This window comes from Talaromyces marneffei, chromosome 4 (assembly GCF_009556855.1).
Source record: "Talaromyces marneffei chromosome 4, complete sequence".
Taxonomy (NCBI): domain Eukaryota; kingdom Fungi; phylum Ascomycota; class Eurotiomycetes; order Eurotiales; family Trichocomaceae; genus Talaromyces; species Talaromyces marneffei.
The window spans coordinates 1726146-1749970 of NC_072351.1; the positions used below are offsets into that span (position 1 = coordinate 1726146).

The 23825-nt window shown below is 47.3% G+C and overlaps 7 protein-coding genes across 7 annotated transcripts; 3 read left to right on the forward strand and 4 right to left on the reverse strand.

Moving 5' to 3' along the window:
- Positions 1-203: 203 nt before the first annotated feature.
- Positions 204-1448, reverse strand: EYB26_005675 (uncharacterized protein; the record flags this gene model as incomplete). The annotated part of the gene is made up of 3 exons (XM_054264958.1): positions 204-220; positions 282-1368; positions 1434-1448. The coding sequence occupies 3 exons, from the start codon at positions 1446-1448 to the stop codon at positions 204-206; spliced, it is 1119 nt and encodes a 372-aa protein (XP_054120933.1).
- Positions 1449-1842: 394 nt separating this feature from the next.
- Positions 1843-3273, reverse strand: EYB26_005676 (uncharacterized protein; the record flags this gene model as incomplete). The annotated part of the gene is made up of 4 exons (XM_054264959.1): positions 1843-2581; positions 2662-2747; positions 2816-2978; positions 3035-3273. The coding sequence occupies 4 exons, from the start codon at positions 3271-3273 to the stop codon at positions 1843-1845; spliced, it is 1227 nt and encodes a 408-aa protein (XP_054120934.1).
- A 1381-nt stretch (positions 3274-4654) lies between these two features.
- EYB26_005677 (uncharacterized protein) lies at positions 4655-6629 on the forward strand (the record flags this gene model as incomplete). Its single annotated transcript, XM_054264960.1, has 8 exons — positions 4655-4756; positions 4812-4882; positions 4951-5009; positions 5070-5124; positions 5190-5281; positions 5343-5717; positions 5785-6105; positions 6172-6629. 8 exons carry the CDS (start codon positions 4655-4657, stop codon positions 6627-6629), a joined length of 1533 nt encoding a protein of 510 aa, XP_054120935.1.
- A 2293-nt stretch (positions 6630-8922) lies between these two features.
- On the forward strand, positions 8923-10885 carry EYB26_005678 (uncharacterized protein; the record flags this gene model as incomplete). Its single annotated transcript, XM_054264961.1, has 3 exons — positions 8923-8992; positions 9049-9610; positions 9667-10885. The coding sequence occupies 3 exons, from the start codon at positions 8923-8925 to the stop codon at positions 10883-10885; spliced, it is 1851 nt and encodes a 616-aa protein (XP_054120936.1).
- Positions 10886-12546: 1661 nt separating this feature from the next.
- On the forward strand, positions 12547-15233 carry EYB26_005679 (uncharacterized protein; the record flags this gene model as incomplete). Its single annotated transcript, XM_054264962.1, has 2 exons — positions 12547-13308; positions 13362-15233. 2 exons carry the CDS (start codon positions 12547-12549, stop codon positions 15231-15233), a joined length of 2634 nt encoding a protein of 877 aa, XP_054120937.1.
- A 141-nt stretch (positions 15234-15374) lies between these two features.
- Positions 15375-16542, reverse strand: EYB26_005680 (uncharacterized protein; the record flags this gene model as incomplete). The annotated part of the gene is made up of 2 exons (XM_054264963.1): positions 15375-15597; positions 15701-16542. The coding sequence occupies 2 exons, from the start codon at positions 16540-16542 to the stop codon at positions 15375-15377; spliced, it is 1065 nt and encodes a 354-aa protein (XP_054120938.1).
- Positions 16543-17512: 970 nt separating this feature from the next.
- On the reverse strand, positions 17513-19564 carry EYB26_005681 (uncharacterized protein; the record flags this gene model as incomplete). The annotated part of the gene is made up of 4 exons (XM_054264964.1): positions 17513-18812; positions 18863-18995; positions 19045-19242; positions 19297-19564. The coding sequence occupies 4 exons, from the start codon at positions 19562-19564 to the stop codon at positions 17513-17515; spliced, it is 1899 nt and encodes a 632-aa protein (XP_054120939.1).
- Between the last annotated feature and the right edge of the window lie 4261 nt (positions 19565-23825).

The following is a 23825-nucleotide window of genomic DNA, read 5'->3' on the forward strand; positions in this document are numbered from 1 at the left end:
GCTGATATGTCCCGGGCCCAAATCACCATCCTTTTAGGGACAATTTGAGACTATCCGATTGGAAAGTTGTTTGTGTTTTGATGATCGTGATGATGGGATTATCACGACGTGTCTACCCGGAAGGTCGTTTATATTTACATGTTCTCTTGAGATATATTGCATAGTATTTATTATGTTGTCAACAATTAAAGTGTCTTTACGCCTCATAAACCCGGCCAATCTACATATTATCATCAGCAAACACATGTCAACAAAGACGACGTCAACAACAAGAAACTTACCAAAAACTGTCCGCTCCACGGCTCGCTTCGACACAGTCACAGCATCCCCAACTTGTATTCTAGCCACCACATCCTCCTTCAAGAACCCATACCGACCAAAGACAGGCTTATACTTGGCGCCCTTATCAACGCGTCTATCCTTGTTCAATTTCTTGTAGATAATCCCATCGTCCGTCTTATGGAAATCACCCATCTCAAAGTCAACGTCCAACGAGCGACACCGAATGCAGTTCGATGTCAGTATAAGCTGTACATCATCATCGTTGTCGTCGGCTGTAGCCAGACTCAGTTCTGACCAAAAGTCCTCTTCCCATGCGCTCTCAGCACCACCGATGACTACATTAGGTCGAAACCTCGTAACTTCCACTTTCCCTTTGCCTGACTGGAATCGACCAGCTACATTCTTGACCGACTCTTCATTCACGACCATGTACGATGCGCAGTCGGCGAAGGTGAGAATCTCCTCGTCTTGCTCATGTGTAGCGCCCGCGCCCCCGAGAAGTGGCACATAACTCGTCAGCGTAGACAGCCACCCTCCTGTCTGGCCAGCCTGGCGGGCAATATTCGGATTCATCGACCCCAAAACCTTCCTCCGATTCAAGCCCGTATAGGCCAAGACAACGGGGAACCCAAAGCATTCACTGAACCAGTCGTTGTATTTCTTGTCCATGACGTAGCCCACCGTGGGACTTTGATGCATCATCACGGGGATTATCTCTAATCCATCCACGTCCGGTTCCAGTGGTACTTCTATTGTTCTCCTAGGCTTGTTCTCGGATACAGGTGGTTCCTGATATGTGACGATAATCTTCTTTTCATGCTGCTGCTGCTCATCGTCATCGTGAGGTAGAACGAGATCCGTTAGGAACAACGACATTTGCGGGAAATATGGGACATGCATGTTTCTCAAGGTCGGCTTAGATGCATCGTTCTTCTCTGTTTCGATGCCGCTGTCCTGGTCGTCGTTTTCATTTCTCGTCTCGACTTTCAGGAGCATGAAGCATCTATCGTAAAGGACGCCATGACGAGTGACGGTAGCCTCTTTGAGTTTCGTGGGCTGCAGTGATTTAATGGGGTAGACGTACAACTAGTTGTTGACGTCAGTATTGAATATATATTACCCTCATATTGTGAGATGTTATAGATGTGTACCTCGCTGATATACATTTTGATAATTTCAAAGTTATTTGATCGTATTCAAAGATGCACTCGATGCGTGAAGACAACGAATTGATAAATGGTTACGACATATGTAAATGAGCCCGGGTTCGACTGCCATATACGGATATCAGAGGCATTCGGTTTGTAAACTATGTACCTATCTCAAACCAATCATATCAAAGAAGTGGTAGTATGTTTCCTCGCTTTAATTGGCTCATGGATATCAGAGTTTCGTTTTGGGTTTCCTTTTTGATTTCTTGTTCCAACACCTCCATAAACACCTGATTATTATATAGGCGACAAAGTAATGGTACTATCACATGGCATGTGGTTAAACTAAGTTATATGATGATTACTACATACAGAGCAGAGATTCTCCTCCCCCACTCAATGTTGCTTCTCAAACATACAAATAACAGAAAGGCCCCGCCGTCGTGCTCGTCAGATCGCGCATTGCTATCGGTTGCCCCGCCGCGTACCCTAAATCGACCACCGTGTCAAGCGTCGTATTAGCTGAGGGCGGAGCATTCAAAAATGTACCGGTGCCGGATATGGCATTCTGGCGCTGGGCCAGATCGAGGTTCTGCCAGATCCACCACACGCGATCAATCATGCCATGATGGTGCCAGAACGCAGGGTCGCCGGGCGACACAAACACATCGCGGCCTGGGTCGCCGCCCATTGCATAGTGGCCGCCGCCGTGCACACCAATTGCGCCGCTGCCGGGGACACCCTGCATGGCAAGCTGGAAGTCGGCGATGTCGTTGTTGTTTAGGATCAGGCTCACCACAGACGTGAAATTCGCGTACTGCTGAATGACGGCGGTAGTCAGATCACGCTTCAAACAGCGAGGATTATAGTCCAATGGATTTGCCGCTGCGGCTGTTCCGCCTTCGGGCAACGCAAGAGCCGCTGGGCCTAGGTTCACAGTGTAATTCACGAATGGGCCACTGGTCACACAGCCTCCCCCGGTGCCGAGTGGCAGATACACATCAGGATAGCCGGGCAGGCTGAGGGTTATATTGCCGTTCGCATCGTTTGGCCCGCGCGGTGCTCCATTACCAGACATGGAAGTCGCGCTTCCATCGAAGACTGGGTAGGTCTCCAAGGAGTTGGCGGAAGCGGGCCAGTTCCAGTACCTGTGACTTGTCAGCGTGCTGCTGCTGCCTCTGTTGCTGATGATGACGGAAAAAGTTTGTCATGAGAGCGAGAAACTCACGGAATCGTGCCGGTGTACCCGCACTCATTGATCAACGTCTGCTCAAATTCCCAGGCGAAGTAACGATGCCATGCGAGGAATGTTCCCTGGAGGGAAGACAGCAGTTAGTATAGATATTGGCCGCCAATGTAAACCTTCAAAGAGCACTGCCTACCGTGTAATGGATATTGGGTGTCTGATTGATATGCGTGGCTACAAAGTCATCGTACCGTGTCCTCGCACCGGGGACCAGGTTGGAAGGAGTGTTTGAAGGCTTGCTCTGAAGACAGAGCACTGCATCGATGTATGCTTTCTTCTGCGCAGCGGTGAAAGTGGACCTGGTGATAGTTAGGGAGAAAAAGAAATCAAGAAGAAAAAAAGAAACAGAACATACCACTCCCGACGAATCTTCAAGTTGCTCAAACTGCAGCCACCGCGTTTGTTGGTGGTGGTATCGTCAAAGCTGCCCGTAGTGGCGTTGTAGGCATACTGGTTCAAAGTGTCCAGTTGTAAAGCAGCCTGGGACGTCAACGTTGATGCCACCGTAGGCAAAGTCGTTGGAGCAGTCTGTGCTAGAGCTAGGGTGCTAGATATAAGAGCCAACGCTCCGGCAGCCAGCGTGGTATAACACATTGCGATCTATCAGAGGTAGGGAATAACAACAGCTCCTGTTATACTGTTACAGGAACAACGATCTACAGAATCTCAAGTACGAAAGCCAGAGACAGAAAAATTCATGCTCCTCTCCCGGTCTTATACCAGCTTTGGAAATCAGCGAGACTAGAAAGTAGAAAGTAGAAACATTGAAATGGAATGAAGATCAATTGATGGCGCAGTAAGATGGTGTATTTGTTTAGGGAAACGATCAGGATACACCCCAGAGAATAGGTGCACGTGCACCGATTCTCGAGAGGTGTGGGTGGATAATTTCCTTCCGAATAAGGGCTCTTACTACTAACTAGGAACAGTTTATGCCGAGCGGGTTTGTAGTATGTACAGCACAAACTACGGTGTAGATAATTGATTAAGATCGGGCCAGAAGTGTTCTAGTTAATGAGGAAGCTATTCCGTAACGAGTTTCTGGCTGAATGCCACGAAAAAGTTAGGGCTTCGGGCCAACGCCCAGAGCAAGCCAGATTCGTTCGGTTGACTGTTAGGCTTGTTAGCCGCTGCGCCCCCAAAGCATATTGTAGTACGCCCGTCCGTAGGAGATTCTTTATTCCATGTAAAATGCCAAGATGAGTCCAGCACATCTATTGTGGAGTCATTTCGGGGATCAGAAATAGTCTATCCGCCTCAGCTCAGTTCCAGAAAGCAGAGCTCCTACGTACGTTTACAGTACTGGGCCCGTATATGCCTATTCAAAACAAGTCGAATTTCGTTTTAAGAGAGGTATACTGTAATATAGAGCCATTTTTCTTATCTCCAGATGGTCTCAAAGCGCATAAATATGCGATCGATACGAAGGGGCGCTGTAACCAGTGAAGCGGAATAAGTGCCTTATGTAGACAGTTCCCGTAACCAGCGGAATGCCATTCCTATCGCACAGGCATACCGGCTTGGGTCCTTCTACACAATACGATTATAGGAATTCATCGTCAATCCCGTAGCAGTTCCGAAGCTGATCCTCGGAAAGGCTGATTCCTTCCGAGATAACATCCCGCTGCTGACCCCTTGACTAAAGCTTGTGAGTCAGGGTTAACCAAGTTATACAGGGTAGGGCCAAATCCCTATTGGTCCGCACTCCGTATTACATTGGATAGGGGAAAGGAGCATCCAGAACTGGAGCTGATATCGTGTTCTTAAGATGCTGATCTTCAGATCTCATGCCCTAGCTGCATGTCTAGAGTAGAAGGGTTGCCTATTATAGGTTTCATCGCACCCCGCAAGATGAAATATATACGTGTGGGATGGCCGACGTATCCGGCTCACATCCAAATAAAATTAAATACTGGGGTATGATAGTCCTTGGAACCCTACATCTACTCAACCATCGTTGAAGCACTTGCCCAGTATGACAAGCAATGCGAGTAAACTCGAGCTCGGCCCTGATGCCACATCGGAGCAAGTTACACCAACCAGAAGTCATAGCCTAGGAGAGATGCAGGAGGTCAAGGTAGGGAGGCACGATCACGGTATTGTCACAAGTCTAGCTGATATCATGTGTACAGAAAGGATTTTCACGTTTCACGATTCTCTCCATGACGATTGTTCTTATGGGTACGTGGGAGTCGTTGTCGAGGTACAAAGATTGAGTGGCGATTCATGAAAGCAGTGTGAGGGAAAAGAGCTGATCGGTTTCTTACACAGTACAATGGCTACGGCGCTGGCCAGTGGCGGACCAGTGTCCTTGGTTTATGGATGTATTTGTCAGTGCAAACCACCTTGCTCGCTTTCCGAAGAGTTTGTCTACTCACTGTGTTGGTTAGTGGCTATCATCGGCGCCCTGGCGACTGCAGCATCCCTGGGGGAAATGACTTCGATGTACGAGAGTATCCTCATATCTTTTTTTTTTAATGTATGAATTACGGCTGACTGTTCGTTCACAGGTATCCTACAGCAGGTGGCCAATACCACTTCACTGCCAAACTAGCCCCCGAGTCATGCCGGAATTTTCTTAGCTGGATTGTTGGATGGATAGGTAAGAATTAACAATAACAGGCTGAGTGAGGCTTTTGCTTATTGATGCCTTGTACACACAGGTACGTTTGGCTGGATAGCCTTTACGGGCAGTGCTCCCTTTCTGGTATCAACTATGATTCAGGGCCTTTTGATTCTAAATTTGGGCTCGTCATATAATCCCCAGCGCTGGCACAGCACTCTGATCTACTGGGGCCTCGTTGGCTTGAGCGCCATTATCAACATATGGGGTAGCCGCCTCCTGGCCGTGGTGGAAGGCTTGTCACTCTTCATCCACCTGGCTGCATTCATCGCAAACTTCATTGTTATTTTGGTGGTGACGCCAGCAAAGAATTCAGCAAGCTTCGTGTTTAGCTTTTATCAGAATAACTCCGGATGGTCAAGTGATGGAATCGCCTGGTCCATTGGCATGCTGTCCAGCTGCTATGTTTTAACAGGTCAGTTCAGTTGAGCAAAATCACAACAGCACTGGCAGAACTCAGAACTGAGAATAATCAACTCTAGGTTTTGATGGCGCCATTCATCTCGCCGAAGAAATGCCCAATCCCGAAGTTGCTGTGCCATACTGTATGTTGAGTTCAGTCGCTCTTAACGGTGTTCTCGGCTTTGTCTTTATGGTTGCGATTCTCTTCTGTATGGGTGATATAGACGCAGCACTGAGTACCGATACTGGATACCCTATCATCGAGATTCTACGATTCATAACAGGTTCCGCTGCAGCTAGTACTGCTATGACTGGTACGATTATCCTCATGGCAACGTTGGCTACTGTTGCGTTATTCCCATCATCGACTCGAATGGTGTGGTCGTTGGCGCGCGATAAAGGTAAAGTCTTTTCCCTCAGCCAGTCCAGTTACGATCGAAATGACTTACACCCACCCTTTACTGTAGCGATTCCGTTCCACAAGTATCTTTCCGAAGTTAACCCGCGAACGCAATTACCTCAACGCTCAATCCTTACAACCAGCGCGATCCTTATATTGCTCGGATTCATTAATATCGGCTCCACGGCAGCCTTCAACGCCATTCTATCTCTTTCTGTGCTTGGAATACAGATTTCATATGCAGTTCCAGTTGCTCTAATGCTTTGGCGTCGACTTTCATCGGAGAAAACAACTCTGGCGTATGGACCGTGGAAACTAGGGCGCTATGGGGTGGCGATCAATGCTATTTCTATGGTCTATTTGATCTACACTAGCATCTTCATGGTGTTTCCAGCAACACAGCCAGTCACAGCGCTGAGCATGAACTATTCTACTTTGGTTTTCGGCGCTGTGTTGATTGCTAGTTGCGTCTACTGGGGTTTGAAAGGAACGAAACAATACAATGGTCCTAACATCGCTATTTAATCTACAGCATATATGGGATTTTTTTTTTTTTGAGTCGCGATTTTGTATGTATCTGGGAGTCGTTAGTCGTTAAAAGTTGTCAAAACCAATTTGTTTCCTCTTTTCTATTGAGACTCCAAACTAGTACCTGTTGGGGGGACCCAAATCCACATCACAGTATCTGAAGGCGTTACAAGAACCTCATGGGACGGATAATCTTTGCCGGCGCTGACTGGGCAACTGCTGAAGGATGATTTGTCGGCTTACATACTATTATGGTTGCCTAAATTGTCCTTGTATGACCTATACCCTTTGCTCTGCGTTGGAATCAACTTAACATCCTCTACGGAGTAAATGCATGGATCTGATATGCCTCGTGATCCCACCGTAACGGAAAGTATAAGATCGCCAATCACCACCGCCCGGATGGCTCGGAGCTGCGGAATTAAAGCGGCACCGTAGAATTCTGCTCATCCAGCAAAAAAAAAGTGAAAAATAGGAGAAAAATAAAAACATACAACAGCTGGGATTCGCTGGTGGTCACCCACCCAACTACTAACCAGCCGGCGTGTGGCTTAAGTACGGCTGAGCGGACGGGAAGCCCTGTTCTCCACACCCTATGGTCGTATGTGCTAGACGGATGGAAAAGGTGGTTGATATGGACTGAGATAAAGGATGTTGCTTGGAAGATGAAGCCCTAGAACGCCTCTTAGCTTCTCTTCACACATGTCTCCGAGAAGCCTCCACGTCATCACTAGTGCCCCAGGACGTATGGAGTTGCCGATTCAGCAGGAGTATCGAATGAAGAATGGAATGCTAGGGCTGGATCATGAAGATGAAACGATCGTGGTTTTTTGCTTGTTGGAAGCTCGCGTTGCCAGGTTAGGTCGCCTTCGAGAGTTTCTTGACAAAGTTGTACAGGAGCGAAATTGGTCAGCTCATCAGCGAATGTTGCAATACTTGTGAGGTCGCTCAAACAGTGTCGCGGAATAATGCTATTAGATTTTTTGGTTACTTTAAAGTAGGCTAAAAAGAGTGTGCTAATAGAGTCCAAGTTCCGCACATGAGTCCATCTCCCGCAGAAGAAGGGCATCTGTCCAGGATCGACACGAGAGGAAGAAATTGGCCGCCGAAAGCATTAGGCGCACTGGAAGCTTGGAGTATACGAAGGAGGTTGCTGTTTCGTTCGTGGAAGAGGTCAAGGTCATCGACTTGTTTTCACACTGCTAGAAGATCTCATTGGATAGAGTTTCATATATATATATGTAACGAATGGGGGGTTTTGCAGTTTTCAACTCTCATGACCCCGAATGCCCTAGATAGCCCCAACAAGAGTGTCTTCCGAATATCATGTCAAGAACCACATGGATGTGACATTGTTCTGTACAGTCAATTCTCATTCGCTGATCAGAACCATGGAAGAGCGTCAGGGACACCCATCACGAACCAACAAACGAGTATCCTGAATGCGTCTACCAATGGGCCGAGGATACATACTATGTAGTACTATGTATACTCTCAGTACAAAATAGTCAGAGAAGAACATTCCATCTGCCGAGCAAGCCGATACGCGTGGGGTTCTTCCCCGTGCTTTCCAGCAAGTAAGAAGACAAGAAGGAGGAGGAGAACAGACGATGACGCAGACGCAGCACCGCCACGCTACGAGGCCTTCCGGCTTTTCTAGTTAACTAGTTAACTAGTTAACTATTGGACACAGTGACTGCGCCCCATTATGTAATCCATGCTCGTATTCTTCGTACTTATGTCTTACAGAGGATCTTCCCACAAAAAGACTCGATTAATAAACACCGACTCGAATAAAATCGCTACCTGCAAGTTTGGATGCTTAGTCTTCTCCCACTTATCCTCCAGCTAGCCAGGTTCGTGGTGGTTGAAGCTAGCTTTAGCGTTCTACATACTTTGTTGCCTCACCAGGCACACGAGCCCCTCCCCACATCATCACGTCACTTCTTTTCTTCTTCTTCTTCTTCTGAGCAATAACTTCCAGAATCATCGCTTCTTTCGACAAATAATACTCGACACTATACATTGCATCTATTAAAAAGCTCGAAGTTGGCTAGTCCGTCTGATCACCAACAGTCACGGTTCCCTCCTCAGTGGCCCGATCTTACCGATTCAATCGAATTGGGTAGCCGTGATTGTTCCGCGCACTTCCACTCCTCACACCGTCGCTGAACGTCTTCGATATACCTACAGAAATTTGCGAATTACCACAAGAAGTCCGTATACGAAGGGACACTCTAGTGATTGGCAGCCCTAGCTGCAATCAACACAAACTACAACTACACACAACATGGAGAACAACACACCTTTACGGAGAAAAGACACCACAAAAGGCCCGCCTCTGAGGGTGCTTTCATTAGGTACGAACGCCCTCGCTCTTTCAGATGAGAATCAATGCTAACTTTCTCTTTGATAGATGGAGGTGGCGTGCGGGGTTATTCTATGCTTATCCTTCTACAAGAGTTGATGTACCGGACATATGTCGAATGTGAAGGACATGCGCCGCGACGAGACCAAATCCCCAAACCATGCGACTATTTCGATCTTATCGTCGGCACAGGAACTGGCGGGTTAATCGCTATCATGTTGGGCCGACTGCGACTAGACCTCGAAACGTGTAAGGAGGTGTATGTTCGCATGACCAAGAAGGTGTTCGAAACCGATAAGACGATAGCGGGGATTCCATACCGGTCCACACTGTTCAAGGCATCGAAGCTCGAGGAGGCTATTAGACAGTGTGTTCGTCAACATACGGTTTATGAGTCGGAGGGAAATGATAGTACGATCGAGCTTACAAGTCCGATGAATACTGTGCCGCAGCGCAGTTTGAGTCGTGCAAGCTTCACCTCGACCAATACATCTCGTGCTCCGCCGTCACCCACGAGCCAAAGGAATTCCATGTCTTTTACTGGATATGGATTTAGATTCGGAAACCCGGATGCTGCACTTTATGACAATCGAGAATTTCGCACAAAAACGTAAGTCTATATCTATCCATACCGTTGAAGTTACAATCCATCTAACTGGCCCACAGAGCTGTCACCGCTGTATACAAAGGCTCAAGAGCAAACATTCCAGCAGTTATGCTGCGCTCTTATGATTCGAGAAGAGAACCCCCTCCTGAATTCGAATGCACAATCTGGCAGGCCGGTCGCGCGACTTCAGCCACAGGTCTAGCCTTCAAGCCTATTCAAATTGGTCAATATGTATTCATTGACGAAGGATCTGGCACATTCAACCCCGCACCTCAAGCGCTCGATGAAGCCGTGTTAAACGAATGGCCCGGGCGAGAACTGGGTGTTTTTGTCAGTGTTGGTACCGGAAAGCGCCCAGCGGGAACTAACCACCAACAACATGAATGGTGGGAAGGTTTCTTTGGTGACGCTCTAGGAACCTTTGCCGAAGCTCGTCGCCGACTCATTTCGAAAATCGAGGGATGCGAGGATATTCATCAAAAGATGCTTTCGGAACATTTGGCTAAGCGGAATGTGAAGAAGGAGAGTTATTATAGATTGAATGTCGAAGTTGGCGTTGGTGAATTTGGAATGAACGAATGGAACCGCCTCGTTGATATCAGCACGAACACGCGCCGATATCTTTCGAAACCCGATGTACAAGGGATGACATTGGATGCTGCTTCGAAGCTGGCCAGAATTGAAAGGATGCATCGCCGTCTGGCATCGCGCTCCGGAGCAGAATCTGCGTTGCCCAATTCTCAACAGCAGCAGCAGCCAGCACCCCAGCTACCTCCTTCTCCTCCTGCTCCTCCCGCTGCTATTGTGGTAGCCCCTCCCCCTTCTAACCCCATGGCGATTGAATTGCCAGCGGATGAGATTCCTGCAAGTCATCGAATGAACGTTCCCGCACATCCTCCACCACCTCCTCCTCGTGTATCGGACGAAAAGATTGCTATTATGGGCCCTGATGAACTGAGACACGAAGCTCACCTGGTATCTCCAACCACAGATCTGAATGCGCCACGCCGGTCTGGTGAATACCTACACAGTGCATCTTCTGGATCACCAAGGCGTAGCGGCGAGTTGGAGAGTAATATCCCTCCACCGCTACCGCCGAAAACACCTATCCCATATCCCGATGATGATCTCATGGTCAGCCCTGGAATCACAATGCCTCTTCCTGGAGCAGCGCCTCGTCCTCTCCAGGCTCCTCTTGGGGGCTACCGGCCACCGTATCCTGTTGACGGGCCTCCAGTGGTTGACAAACTACGGAAGCCAACATACAATGTGCGATGATTGTCTTTCACGACAAGCGTCGATAAGATGCTTGCTTTTTTCAACTCATGTATAATGTCTACTACGACCTGATGATATCAGCGGCCTTGGATCGGTGATTCCGGCCATTTTTCGATTCTTCTGTATCTACTGTTTCATAAACTGCATTTTGCGATACCAAGGTTATTTTGACGGGTGCTGGTGTTTGCGAGTTGCATATTTTAGATAGATGATAACGAAGTATATTACGATGATTCGACGCATTCCATCAGACCGCTTGATTGACAAGCACTCAGTTCCAATCGTTGAGCGACGTCGCCGGCCCTTCCTGCGTAGTTGTTCGTAGTCTGGACTCCAGAAGCATGAATGGTAGTGATGATCGAGTCGTCATCGGAAATTAAAACGACGATCGATCCAATTGGCCAGGCCCGTCGAGGCTGTGCGGTACCCTAACCTTAAAGGGTGTAGTGTATCGAAATGTTGTGGCTGGGAAGCTCAAAGACGTAAGATCGCACAAGCCACGTGAATATCTGTCCAATCAGCGCAGAGCATCGACACCAAGTAATATTAATCGAGCGGCCAGCCAATCATCAATCAGCAAGGACAAAAATAGCTAGCAGAGCCATGGACGTAATCTCTCTGGTAATCGTCTCCCTGGACAACCATCCAGACTTATGCAATACAATTACAGAAAGTATGGGGTCATCTTCAGAGTGGTTGGGCTGGCTGTACTGCAGTATATCCACATGTTAACTCATTAAATGCTACATAAGACCAGGTAGGGATTAAGGGGCAATTTATTCTTCTAATAAATCTATCTTCTCTTTGTTCTTCTACTTTACTACAGTAGTACACTTAGGTGACTACGGAGTACAGTACAAGTAACTAGTTAGTTACATGTTCCTGCAGCTGACATAGGAACGGCCGAGTGTTACAGAAATAAGGTGTCGACACTGGACTGCCTGAGACATTTGGTACATGTGCTTTGCGTGTGCATTGGCGCCCATTTCTGACACAGCCTGTTTCACCTTTCTCACAACAACGACTCTCAACCATTTATTCTCCTGAGTCGTGTATAACTTCTGAACTTCTCACCTCCTTACCCTCGACGTTGGATCGGCTCGTCGTCTCAAACCAATTCTGTGACTTTTATTTTTTTTGGTCAGCTGTTACACGAGTGTCTAGAACCGTTATCGATAGCTCTTCTACGAACAAGTTACATTCCACCCCCACTCAACTCCGCCGAATCATCTCCGTCGCGATCATCCACTTAACGAGAACCCGACATCGACTCGAGAGAGAAAGAGAGAAAAAGTGACGAATTCCAGATCAGCTTACGACATCAGAGTCATCGGCTGTTTCGTCTTCCCCACCAATTATCTGATCTGCACGTATAGCCGCCCGGCACGTTGGTCTTGCAGGTGGTAGATGTGACGGATCTTGCGTGAGGAAAGACTTATAGCCTAACGACTTGTACAGTACAGAGTATATTCTTGTATTATTACCAGCCGTCGATTTATTTTTTTATTTTTTGGATATACCCAAATTTCGTCAATTTTTCGGCCTCATCGACGAATACATATTATCGCCAAGTTATCGCTCTCAGATAATATCGTCAACAGTCGCAACGGCTTCCGCTTCGCATCTCTAACACAGGCCGATAGTGGCCGCAGTCCATTGTCATGGATATGACAACAGCGGCCATGGACCAGGCCCAGGTCTTGTATGCTCGTGCCAATACCTCATCTCAACCGGCAGTCTACAAGGTCATCGGTATTACACTCGCAATCGCTTCGGGACTATTCATCGGTACATCGTTCGTCATCAAAAAGGTCGGCTTATTGAAAGCAAACGTCAAATACAATGAGGAGGCCGGCGAGGGCTATGGGTATTTAAAGAATCTCTGGTGGTGGCTTGGTATGACTTTGATGATTGTGGGTGAGATCTGCAATTTCGTCGCCTATTGTTTCGTCGACGCTATCCTCGTTACTCCCATGGGAGCCCTGTCCGTCGTCGTGACCACCATCTTATCTGCGATTTTCCTGAAAGAACGGCTCAGTTTTGTTGGCAAGATAGGTTGCTTCAATTGTATCATTGGAGCAACGATTATTGCACTGAATGCTCCCGAGCAAGCATCAGTCAGTGATATTCAAGGAATGCAACATTATGTTATTGCCCCTGGGTTTCTGACATATGCTGGAGTTATCATTCTGGGCTGCTTATTTGTGGTATTGTGGTGTGGTCCCCGCTACGGAAAAAAGAGCATGTTTGTCTACATCTCGGTCTGTAGTTTGATCGGTGGTCTCAGCGTGGTTGCAACTCAGGGTCTGGGAGCTTCGATTCTGGCGCAGATTCGTGGAGAGTCTCAATTCAAGCACTGGTTCCTTTATGTGCTGCTTGTTTTTGTCATTTGCTCTCTATTAACCGAGATTATCTATCTCAACGTGAGTACCAAATCTAAAGCTTCACCTAGGGAATACGCTAACAACAACTATAGAAAGCTTTGAATCTCTTTAACGCCGCTCTCGTCACCCCTACCTACTATGTCATGTTCACCAGTTCGACCATTGTCACGTCCGCTGTGCTGTTTCAGGGATTCTCTGGCTCTGTAATGTCTATAGTGACTATGGTCATGGGGTTTTTGACAATCTGTTCAGGTGTGGTCTTGTTACAATTATCCAAATCCGCCAAGGATGTTCCCGATGCAGCCGTCTTCAAAGGTGATCTGGACCAGATCAGAGAAGTCAGCGAGCAAGAAGCTTCCGAAATCGAACCCAAGGCGGATGCCATCCGAGGCGCTGCAGCGATCATTCGGCGGATTTCAGTTTCCAGGCAGAAAATGGAAGAAGAAGAGGCGAAACGGTTTTTCAGAGAGAAACAAGAAGACCAATTGAGTCAACCCGGCGATAACGAGATAATAGAGTGGGATGGACTCAGACGGCGGAAGACGGTTATTGGAGATCATCCAATCATGACACCTAGATCGAGTCGTTCTGTCAGAACTCCTCATCCACCTTTGGGCATGTCTCGATTCCCTACTGAAGATGAAAATATGCCGACTCGCACGCCGAGTGGTAACCACTCGTTTCTCAGTGATGTTCGCAGCCGTGCATCCACCATGCTACAAACCCCTCTTCACTGGCGACAACCACATGATGATGACGAGCCACAGACTTCGATACATCCCGTGGCCTTGACGGAGATTGCTCTTAACAAAAACAACAAGCATGCTGTTGACACTGCTTATCATGGAGGTAACGATGATCATTTGGAGCCCCCTTTCCAGCCCCACGCAGGCAGAGAACGCAGCAACACTCCTAGGTCGATTGTCTGGGCAGATGAGCGGCCAGACTCATCGCCGACTCGAAGCACCCATCTCGCGGCTGAACCACCACACCAGTCTGCACGACGTCAATTCTCATTTACCACGTTGTTTGGACGTAAAAAGTCACATGAGAATGTATCGCATGCCCCAGTCAGCCCTGGTCGTAGCATTCTGCGAACCACGACACCTCGCCGTGCAGTGAAGGCTGCTACCGAGGAAGAACGACTAGGTCTAGTGAAGGGGGACCGACAATCATTGAGCATGGAACACGACCTTGACGACGACGCAGATGAAATGGGAAGCCTTGACGAAAAGATTATCCGTTCATCGTCCCCTGAAATGTTTGATCCTGCCATAGACAAAGCTCTGGAAGACGTAAAGAGGCAGTACAATACCGCTCGACCTCATCAAGTTTCTACATCCTCTTCGATTTCAACAACGACTTTTCCACCATACGAAGACACGCATCATTATTATGAACAACATGGCCATGTCCCTCAATCCGGACAAATTGGTGGTTATCACACAATCCGCCGGGTTTCATCACCACCTCCACCCCCTCCTTCTCTTCCAACTCGCCCGAACACAGGATCATCGTCCATCTCTTCCGGGAAAATGAGGATGAACAACCCCCTTCCTCCCATCCCAGATACCACCAACTCTACTACTACTCGAGACCCGGGCTCGGATTATGTCCACGTCCCCGTGGGTAACAACCCACCCGCTTATTCACCGGAACACGGTCAACCCGATGATGACGAACATGACTTCAATTCCTCCGAATTTGGCGTCGTATCTCTACCTTCATCCTCGTCGTCCACATCTCCCCCATCATCATCATCCGCCGGCCGGAGGTATAGGGATAGTTACCGTCGACCGGGGCAGAGCCATACCAGCAACAGCGGCAGCGGCAGTCGAAGCCGAAACATCACCGGCCAAGGCCAACGACGAAATCCACGAAGTAACAGTGACAGCAGCACAGGCAGCAGTGCCAGCAACGAAGCGGGCACGCAACGGTTAGTTCGGGAGGATGCATTTATTTAAGTTACGACTGCATAGTATATAGAATTTTCTGTTTTTGATGATGAAGCAGCGAGTGTATAATTGTACATATACCCTGATAATGATTATTATATTCATGGAATTGGAAATGGATTGACGGTAGAGTATCAAAAATGAATGGATTCAACCAATATCTTCATTAGATCTAGTACTACTTCTAGTAGACTTGTTAAACATATCATACACACTCTTCTGTCCAGCCGGTACTCCCACCCCTCCCCCCTTAACACTTGTAGTATTATACCTCTCCAATCCATTACCTCTTATACTCGAAGAAGGCACGACACTGGAAGGTGCAAACCTGGCCTCTGGCAACTTTTTACCTGCTTTGATACTCTCGACGACCCTATGAACAACGGATGTTCAGCAAAGAACAAAAAAAAAGAAGAAGAAGAAGAAGAAATCCACTGCGTAACTGCGTAGAGGAGTGAGAAGGAAGGAAAACGCACCATTCGACATTAACATACTTAACCCCCTTCCCAAACCCACTCGTTTTTGACAAAACCTCCTTTTGCATTTTGCCGGCTGATAGCAAACCGCCTGTCTTCCTTGCCCCATTACCAGAACCAGCAAGACCTGAAGCGCCGAGGATGACGTGCGTAACTGATTTCCGTGCGAGATAGAGTGAAATGCTTCCTCCTTCGTCCGCAAGAAGACGTTTGAGTTTGTGGTCTGATATTGTTGGGTATGTGAAGCCGTTGATGTAGAACGTCAAGGAGGTGAATATTCCTTTCTTTTTCCTTCGAGTGGAATCCTCCGGACGGACTTCTGCCGAAGGGTCTTGTGTATCTGGTTGTGGTTGTATGGTCGTGGGCTCTGCAGGCTCAACAGCAAATTTCTCTTTGATCATGGGCTGACACTGTTGTTCCGATTCCGATTCCGGTTTTGTTTGCGGCTGCGGTTGCGGTTGCGGTTGCTGTGCCTTTGAGATACCACCCATATACCGCCTTATATCAGCAACACCGAGCTCATTCCTCGCCGCCTCCTGCGCGGTCATCCATTTCCATTCCCCTTCTTCCCTTCTGCCTTCGTTTCCAAGTATACAACTCCTCCCCCTCCCTCCACTTAGACTACCCCCGCTCGATGGCGCTTGGTGCCGATCAGATTGAAACTGTCGCGCCAACTTCTCCCTCCGCGTATCACGCCATTCGGTTGTTCTCGAATACGGGTTTTCGGCGCGCTGGTGCCCCGTTGAGGAGGTGTTCCAGGGATCGAAGATGTGTTGGTTACGTGGTTGGGGCTGTTGTTGTTGCTTCTTGTTTTGCGATGTGTTTGGGGTTGGGGTTGGCATTGTGTCGGATGTGGGGGGTTAGTCGTTTGCGTGAATTCGAGTAGGCAACGTAGTCACGAGAAGCGAGAGTTATGTCGCAAGCATCATAAGTTTATCGATTTCTTCAGTCGAACAAGACTATAAACAAGACGTGTTTTGAGTTGTCCGCAAGATAGAAAAAGAGGTCGCCGTCCGAATCAAAGATTGAAGATGGAGAATGCGGGTGTGCCAAGACTCAAAATGGTTATCTTATCGTGGCCTCGTTGTTTCTCTTTTTCCTATCTGGGATAGTCTATCTTATCTCACTTACTCTTCCAAGTTCTGATTCTTACTGCAAGCATACAATCCAAATGATAGAAGAAATTCGAATAAAGAATGGAGTTTTATGTACCGGTATCTTTCTAACCTAGTACGATGGTAACACGTCTCGTCTCATCTCATCTTCACATCATCACGTCTTTCAGAAAAACAACAAGCAATGAATGAAAAACACTCGCACAATCAATCAAGTCATCATCAAGGTCCCGTTCGAGACGACATCATAGGAAATTCGTATCATCATGGTCGTTAAGAGTAATTTGTTTGAACAAATCAAGCGACGTGCCCAGAGAAATCCAAAAAAAAAGCAGACAAAAAGAAAGCAGACATACGAAAAGGTGAATGGACAAAGAAAAATTCCACCGACATGAATCAAGGCGAGTATCGGACAAATACCCTGCGTTTTATCGTGTCACACAATCATCCCCATATGACAAGAGTCGTATAAGGTGACATATCAGCCGAAAAGATCGAAGAGAAAACGCCAGCGGAAAAATTCACTTCATAAAAGAAAATCTGCCTTCTAGGTATCAATGAGAGAGTACCGACATAATGTAAACGAAAAGACCGGTTCTTGATTAGTAGACCCTTATTTTTTTCCCCCATATAAAGTAGGTCATGATTAGGCTGATTATAATGAAGTCGGTGGTGGTTTTGCTTGCCGGACTTGGAATCATCGGCGTCGCATTACTCCTCCTGCAGGGACTGGTTGCTGCTGCATTTGCATAAAAGCACCTCCAACGGGAGGCTCAGTCAAAGTCTTACGACGCTTGGTCTCGTATTCATTTTCACGGCCATCTGATCGCGACAGATGGTCGTCATCATCGTCTCGCATTCTTTTTGTGGATCCCATAGATGATCCATTCACCGACGAGTAACCGGAATAGTTTGATGCATATGCAGTGCCGGGGGCGTATGAGTCGCCATTAGGTGCTCCTCGAGTGTCGCTAACAATATTGGAAATACTGCCTGCTGGTACAGCCCTTGGAGGGGTGTTGTAACCTTGAGACCATTGCGGCGGTGGGTTAGTGCCCGCAGTACGCGGTGTCATTCTGTCACTTCCGTTCTGATGCGAAGGGGATCCGCCCAACTGAGAATGATCTCCTGAAAGCGAGGATACAGATGGGTTGGTCGTATAGGTGTAAGAGTTGCGGTTTGCGTAGGATCCAGCGACATTGTCCTGTACATACTCGGGCTCCTGCTGTTGACCATTCTCTTCCTCCGTGCCGTTCGTAACTTGACCATTGGGCTGGTTGTAACGGTCAACCTTGACCTCATCGTGCTCCTGCTCAACAGGACCAAGAGGGGGCCGTCCTGAAGAACCAAGATCTTTCATCATGGGCTGACCATACGTGAGAGAGTGGGCAGGTAGTGGCTGGGAGGCATATTGAGCCTGAGATGAAGGAGCTGCCGAGTAGTATGACTTGGAGCTGTCGTAAGCCGGTTGGTTCTGGTATGGTGGCATGCCCTGCAGGTTGTTTCCTGGTGGCGTAGTGGCCGGTGTAGTGGGCATTGACCTTGTACTGTTCAATCCGTTGTCGATGGGCACATTCTGAGACGTCTGAACCGTGGAGTTGATATTCTGGCTGTTCCAATCATAGGTGCTGCCTTGGTTAGGGATGCCAATCAAGCTGGATGCACTAGCCGGAGGAGTGGGGAATGTGTGAGCACGATTCAATTCTGGTCGGCCGTTTGTCTGAGGAGTAGAAGCCGATGCTTGTGGCATGTGAGAAGGAACGGAACCGTTCATAGAGTGGTGATGATGCAGAGCAGGAGCCTGGGGTCCTTGAGAAGTTCGAGCGGTCTGGCTGCCTTCAAGTCTACGTTGTTGCGAGTCGTGAACAACCATGTTGGTTCGGTTGGAGTTTGCTGGGTGGTACAAAAGACCACCTATGTTGTGAACAAACAATGGGTAGAGCAAATCGGTGATTTTCTCCTTGTTGGCGAAATCAAGAGCTCTTTCATATGGAATCCTGAATAGGTCAGTATAACAGTCATAACACGAAGAATAAACTTAACTCACCAAACACCCTTTAAATGCATAGGGCCAATTTTGACAACATGACGGACTTTTTCGCTTTTCAGGATTCCATCGCGACGACCTCTAGTCATACCAGCAACATTTAGCAACTTAGTACCATTAATCATGTGGTTATCTAAGAAAATTAGCGAAGTTCAAGACTTTTGGGATGAACGATAACTCACCTTCTCGTCGGGCTACACATACACCCTTAGCTTCAACTTGATAGCATAAACTACCCTCGTCTTCCCACAATGTTGCCGTTACTCTCGGCTTTGCTCCTGGTGGACAAGTCTGGCCAGTTGGATCATGGACAGCGTTCTGCTGGGATTGCGCTGCTCCGCTAACATATCCATGCGGTGTTACAGTATGGCTAGTCATGGCTAGAGAAAATGTTAGCCACTAAAACGTGAGTCGAGTCAAAGATGGCAACTTACCTGGTAATGGCAATATTTGAGCCGGTACCTGACTGCTAATAGAATTAGATGCAGGCTGTGTAGTTGAAGCAACACCATTCGAGTATGGGTAAGAATAAGAGCCTGGGGTCGATGGATAACCGGCAGAACCAGGTGGAAGAAGAGGCGGCGGCTGCTGATAATGCGAGTATGGCACCATTCCACCAGCAGTCGCCCCATGCGAGCCGTAGGGCTGAGGTGAAGAAAAGTGGGACGTATGTACGTCCATGTATGATTGTGTTTGATTCATTTTGGGATCTTCTGAAGGTGGGTCAGAGGGAAAAGATGGATATATTTGTTCAGAGACTGACGAATCAGTCAATGCACCGCGCGAACCACCCTGCGATGGCAGGTTTTGGTATGTTTGAAAAGGAACAGATGGCAATCTGACTAAATTTGGTTTTTCTTGAGGATCGCGGTTGAACCACGGAACGTCAACGGAACCACGAGTATGAACTTGGGCAATTGACGGAAGCTCCAGCTTTTCGGTATTCTCAAAAGTCAGCTAACCTTGGATTCACGGTAATTTCCTGGGATTGTCTCTTTGGTAGACGTATATAAATGCAGAGTAATATATCAATGCAATGCCGTATAGTCGAAGGGTGGTTTCGTAGCAAGTTCGTGTCTTCGTGACGGAACGCTGAAAAATAAATTGCAAGATGCGAACGAAAATCTTAAATCAGACTTTTGTTGAATGGACTTGTTTTTCTTGCGGAGATATTGGCTCTCGTCGCTGTAATTTCTTGGTTTTGTGATGAAAAGCGCTCAAATAAGCAGACATTCATAAAGCAATCACAATCCGCTGCTTTGAGAATATATGTGTGGATATCGTATGTACCACACGGAGACGTCGTTAATTCTCGTTTGGGAGTCGTAAAATAAAGGTTAGTCAGGTATCGATCTCGGACTTTTTCTTTTTCGTCGTAAAGTCGCTTAAAAACTGACGGGCTTAATGTTGACTCGAAGGGCAAATAAAAATATAAAAAAACAATCGAGCAAAAATCTACGACGGGCGATGCGAGTCAAAGTTGTAGCCGTCAAACATGTAGAACACACAATGTATCGAAATAAAACGAATAAATCAAACGATCGTAATCGTAAGCGCAAGTCGTAACGGTCGTAGCGGTCGTGTAGAAAGATAAACTGGCGTAGCAGCTTCCTTCGCTCTTTTTCCTTGACGTTTCTTCTTATCGGCGGAGAGCGCGGTTTGAGTTTTCTATGATGCGGGTAGGTAAGTTGGATGAACAGAACAGCGAAAAGCACAACAAATATGATTCAACGTTGAACAAGCATAAGCCGATGCCTTTTCTCGAACAATACGTCGTCAGGTCGTGATGAACAAAAAGAGACTTGCTTGTCAGATGTAAAGCGCAGTGCAATAGCGCAACAAGACAAGATAGTGGAGAAGTAGGTAGGTTAGATGCATGTACGGCGGGAAGGCGAGGTTAGTGGGACGGATGGAGAGGAAGTGAGCATGTTAAATGAAGCACATCCAAGAGAAAATAAGATGGCTTGAATGAAGGAGTTTGCGTCCAGATCAGACGAAACCGAAATTAGGCAACAGAAGAAAAATAAAAATGGCGCGTACCCTGGCAGGAGGAACTGGACTGTACGAATCCAGTGGATCAATGGATCGATGGATCAATTAATCAATCAATCAATACATGGGAAAGTGGAGAGCCGAGTGAGTGTGGATGAAGGGAGGAAGGGAGGAAGAAGAAGAAGAAGAGAAGAAGAAGAGGCTGGCGTAGGTCACTTCAAATTGAGATGATCTCGAGAGGGTAAGAGGGTAAGAAGGGACGAGAGAAAGCGAGGAAAGAAGCTTCGGCAGCGGCGGCGGGCGGGCTGGGGCAGGAGCAGCCAGCAGCGGCAGGTGCCAGACGGGCAGGATGCAACTGCCAAAACTGTCAGTGCCAATTGCCAACCGAGAGCGAACGCAAGGCAGATCGATCTCCGGCGGATTGTTTAATTGAGGCAAATCGCAAATTGAACAAAAAAAGGGATGATCTCTAAAATAATGAGGACTTGTCGGATCAATCAGAGGTCGGTAGGTACGCAAGAGAGAAGATTTCAAGATGATGCTGCTAAGAAACATCGAAGGAACAAAAAGTATCTGTGCTTCTGGATCGGCTGGGGAACCCCCTTGGTCGAGTGCATGCAGGACTACCGACTAACTTAAGAGAAGAGGGAGAGGGAAACTGGAAACGTAAAACGAAGGACGAGGAGAGACAGGTGGGGGAGGAGGTGGTTGGAGAGAGGAGCTAAGAGGCTAGAGCAGTAAATTACTGTAACGAAGCTATCGAGATTAGTGTGTCACTGTGCGTATTATTACTCTAGTTATTACTATATTACTACGACGGAGTATGGTGCTGTCGTCTATCGGAGACTAGAGAATAGTATCATACAAGCAGAAACCCAACAGGGAAAAGACCCAAAACAAGACGGGTCGATCTTTTGGTCTGAGCTCTGTTTTAGCGGGAGGTTGGGATGATTGCCCCGTAAAATACAGACCGAAATACGGGAATTACCGGTACGTACTTACAATACGATCTGCCGCGATCGGAACGGAACCCTTTTCTTGATTGGAGAACTGTTCAATATTCTGCTCATACAGAGTGATAGTTTTGTGTCGTTCTTAAGCTTCAGCAGAGTGCGTGCTCCGTCTTCAAACAAAATATCAGACAATTGTATACGCACCACGTATGAAGACACTCCTCCAGATGCGTTGTCTGAACGGATGGCGTCCGTCGGACGAGGCGATTGGACGAAGATAACCCTAACTTGCACTAGACCGTATGGGGTACATACTTGTATTCAATACACACAATCGTTACGAGAGTGCAGCGATGCCGTGGTGTGGTGGCCATGGCAAGGCTGAGGCAAGGAGATGGCTACAATACTACGCCGTCGTAAGTACCCTACTACGTACTACTGCGCTCTGACGAGATAACTAGCGACGGCTAGCTCTTGTCAAGTGGAGCGGCACCTTGCTGCAACGCAGTCTTACTATCAGTACTAGGAGCACTCAGAACTTAAAGCATATCGTGACAATTTTCTAAGTGGAAATGCGTACATCTTCAGAGTTAATTATATACTACAATTAAACAACCACTACACATGAGACACATCCTCGGTCAGGATAGCTACGACAAGCTCCGCGGAAGGGTAATATACGTCGTGTTACACGGTTATGTAGGGATGCTTTGAACGGACTGGGCTGGATCGGGCTTTTACTCGGGCGTTGAACTCCGTTGAGGGGAGGAGTACGAGCAATAATAATACTACGGAGAACTAACGCGGTATTAATGTAATTACCATCTCGTACCCAGGCCACCCCGTAGCACGATCTTTCTTCCACTTACTACGACGGGACTTCAGGACGTACAGAGTAGTTACTGGTTGGTCAAGTATATTGCCATGTGTAGTTCTTTTGCAAGGAATGGGAATAACGGAATACCACTGCAATCTCCATTCAGTTAGCACTTAGACTTACTCTTCCATCAGCTCCGTCTGATGTACGAGAGATTATTTTAGGCTGACGGCTGATCGACGGAGGCACCGCATTGTGCATTACAATCTGTTAGTACTGTATCTATATACGTAGGTGTATCCAATGTCAAATATGCTGGGTTAATCGAATTTGTATTCGTAGTATCGGCTTGAGAACATTTCGCTCCGTTTATTGGATATGTCATGTATCATTCTGTGGCAATGATATTTGTTTACGTTTCCACGTTCAGGGTTACTAACCAGCGGTCAGTGCAAGTCCGGCGCTGATTCGAAGAAGAGCCAAACGAAATGAGACATTACCATTTCATCGTTCTCATTGGCCGGTTGAATAGAATTCAGATACAACCGATTTGTACATGAAAGGAGACAGGGATTAGAAAAAGCAAATACCAGTCGGAATCAAATTCATTGGGGTCTTTCTTTTCCCTTTTTGGTTGTTTTTGCTGATTCGGGTAACTATCCACCTATCTATTGGAGATCTGTTTGATGGATAGTGATACACACTTCGTACCATCTTTAGAATTGACTAGATGGCAATAAAGCCACGAGGATATGCACTGTGCGTACATTGACAGTGGCATATGTCGGACCGTTCCAGTGTCAATGTCAACTCTGTCCACCGTATGGAGTCGTCGGCCGGGCGGCTACATACTATGTAGATGATCATCGCGGGCCCAATCACATGGCCGTATTGAACAGTAAGGATATCAGATGAAACACGATCTTTTATTTTTGTAACTACGGAGTGGAAGAACGCTTGAGTCATGTGTTCTGTTTACTTTCTGGTTCTGATTGGATTGGATGTTCCTATCGAACTGAATTGTCGGAGCTGAGGCTGTTTCACCAGCCGCTGTCCCAATATCTTTGAAGAACTCCGTCGACCTCCAAACAAAACAGCAAGCCATTATCAAGTACGTAGTATTCCGCACTGTAGAATACACTAGACAAACTGGGTTATCCGTTTGTTCGCTATCTCGTCGTACAGGGAAGCACCCTACTCT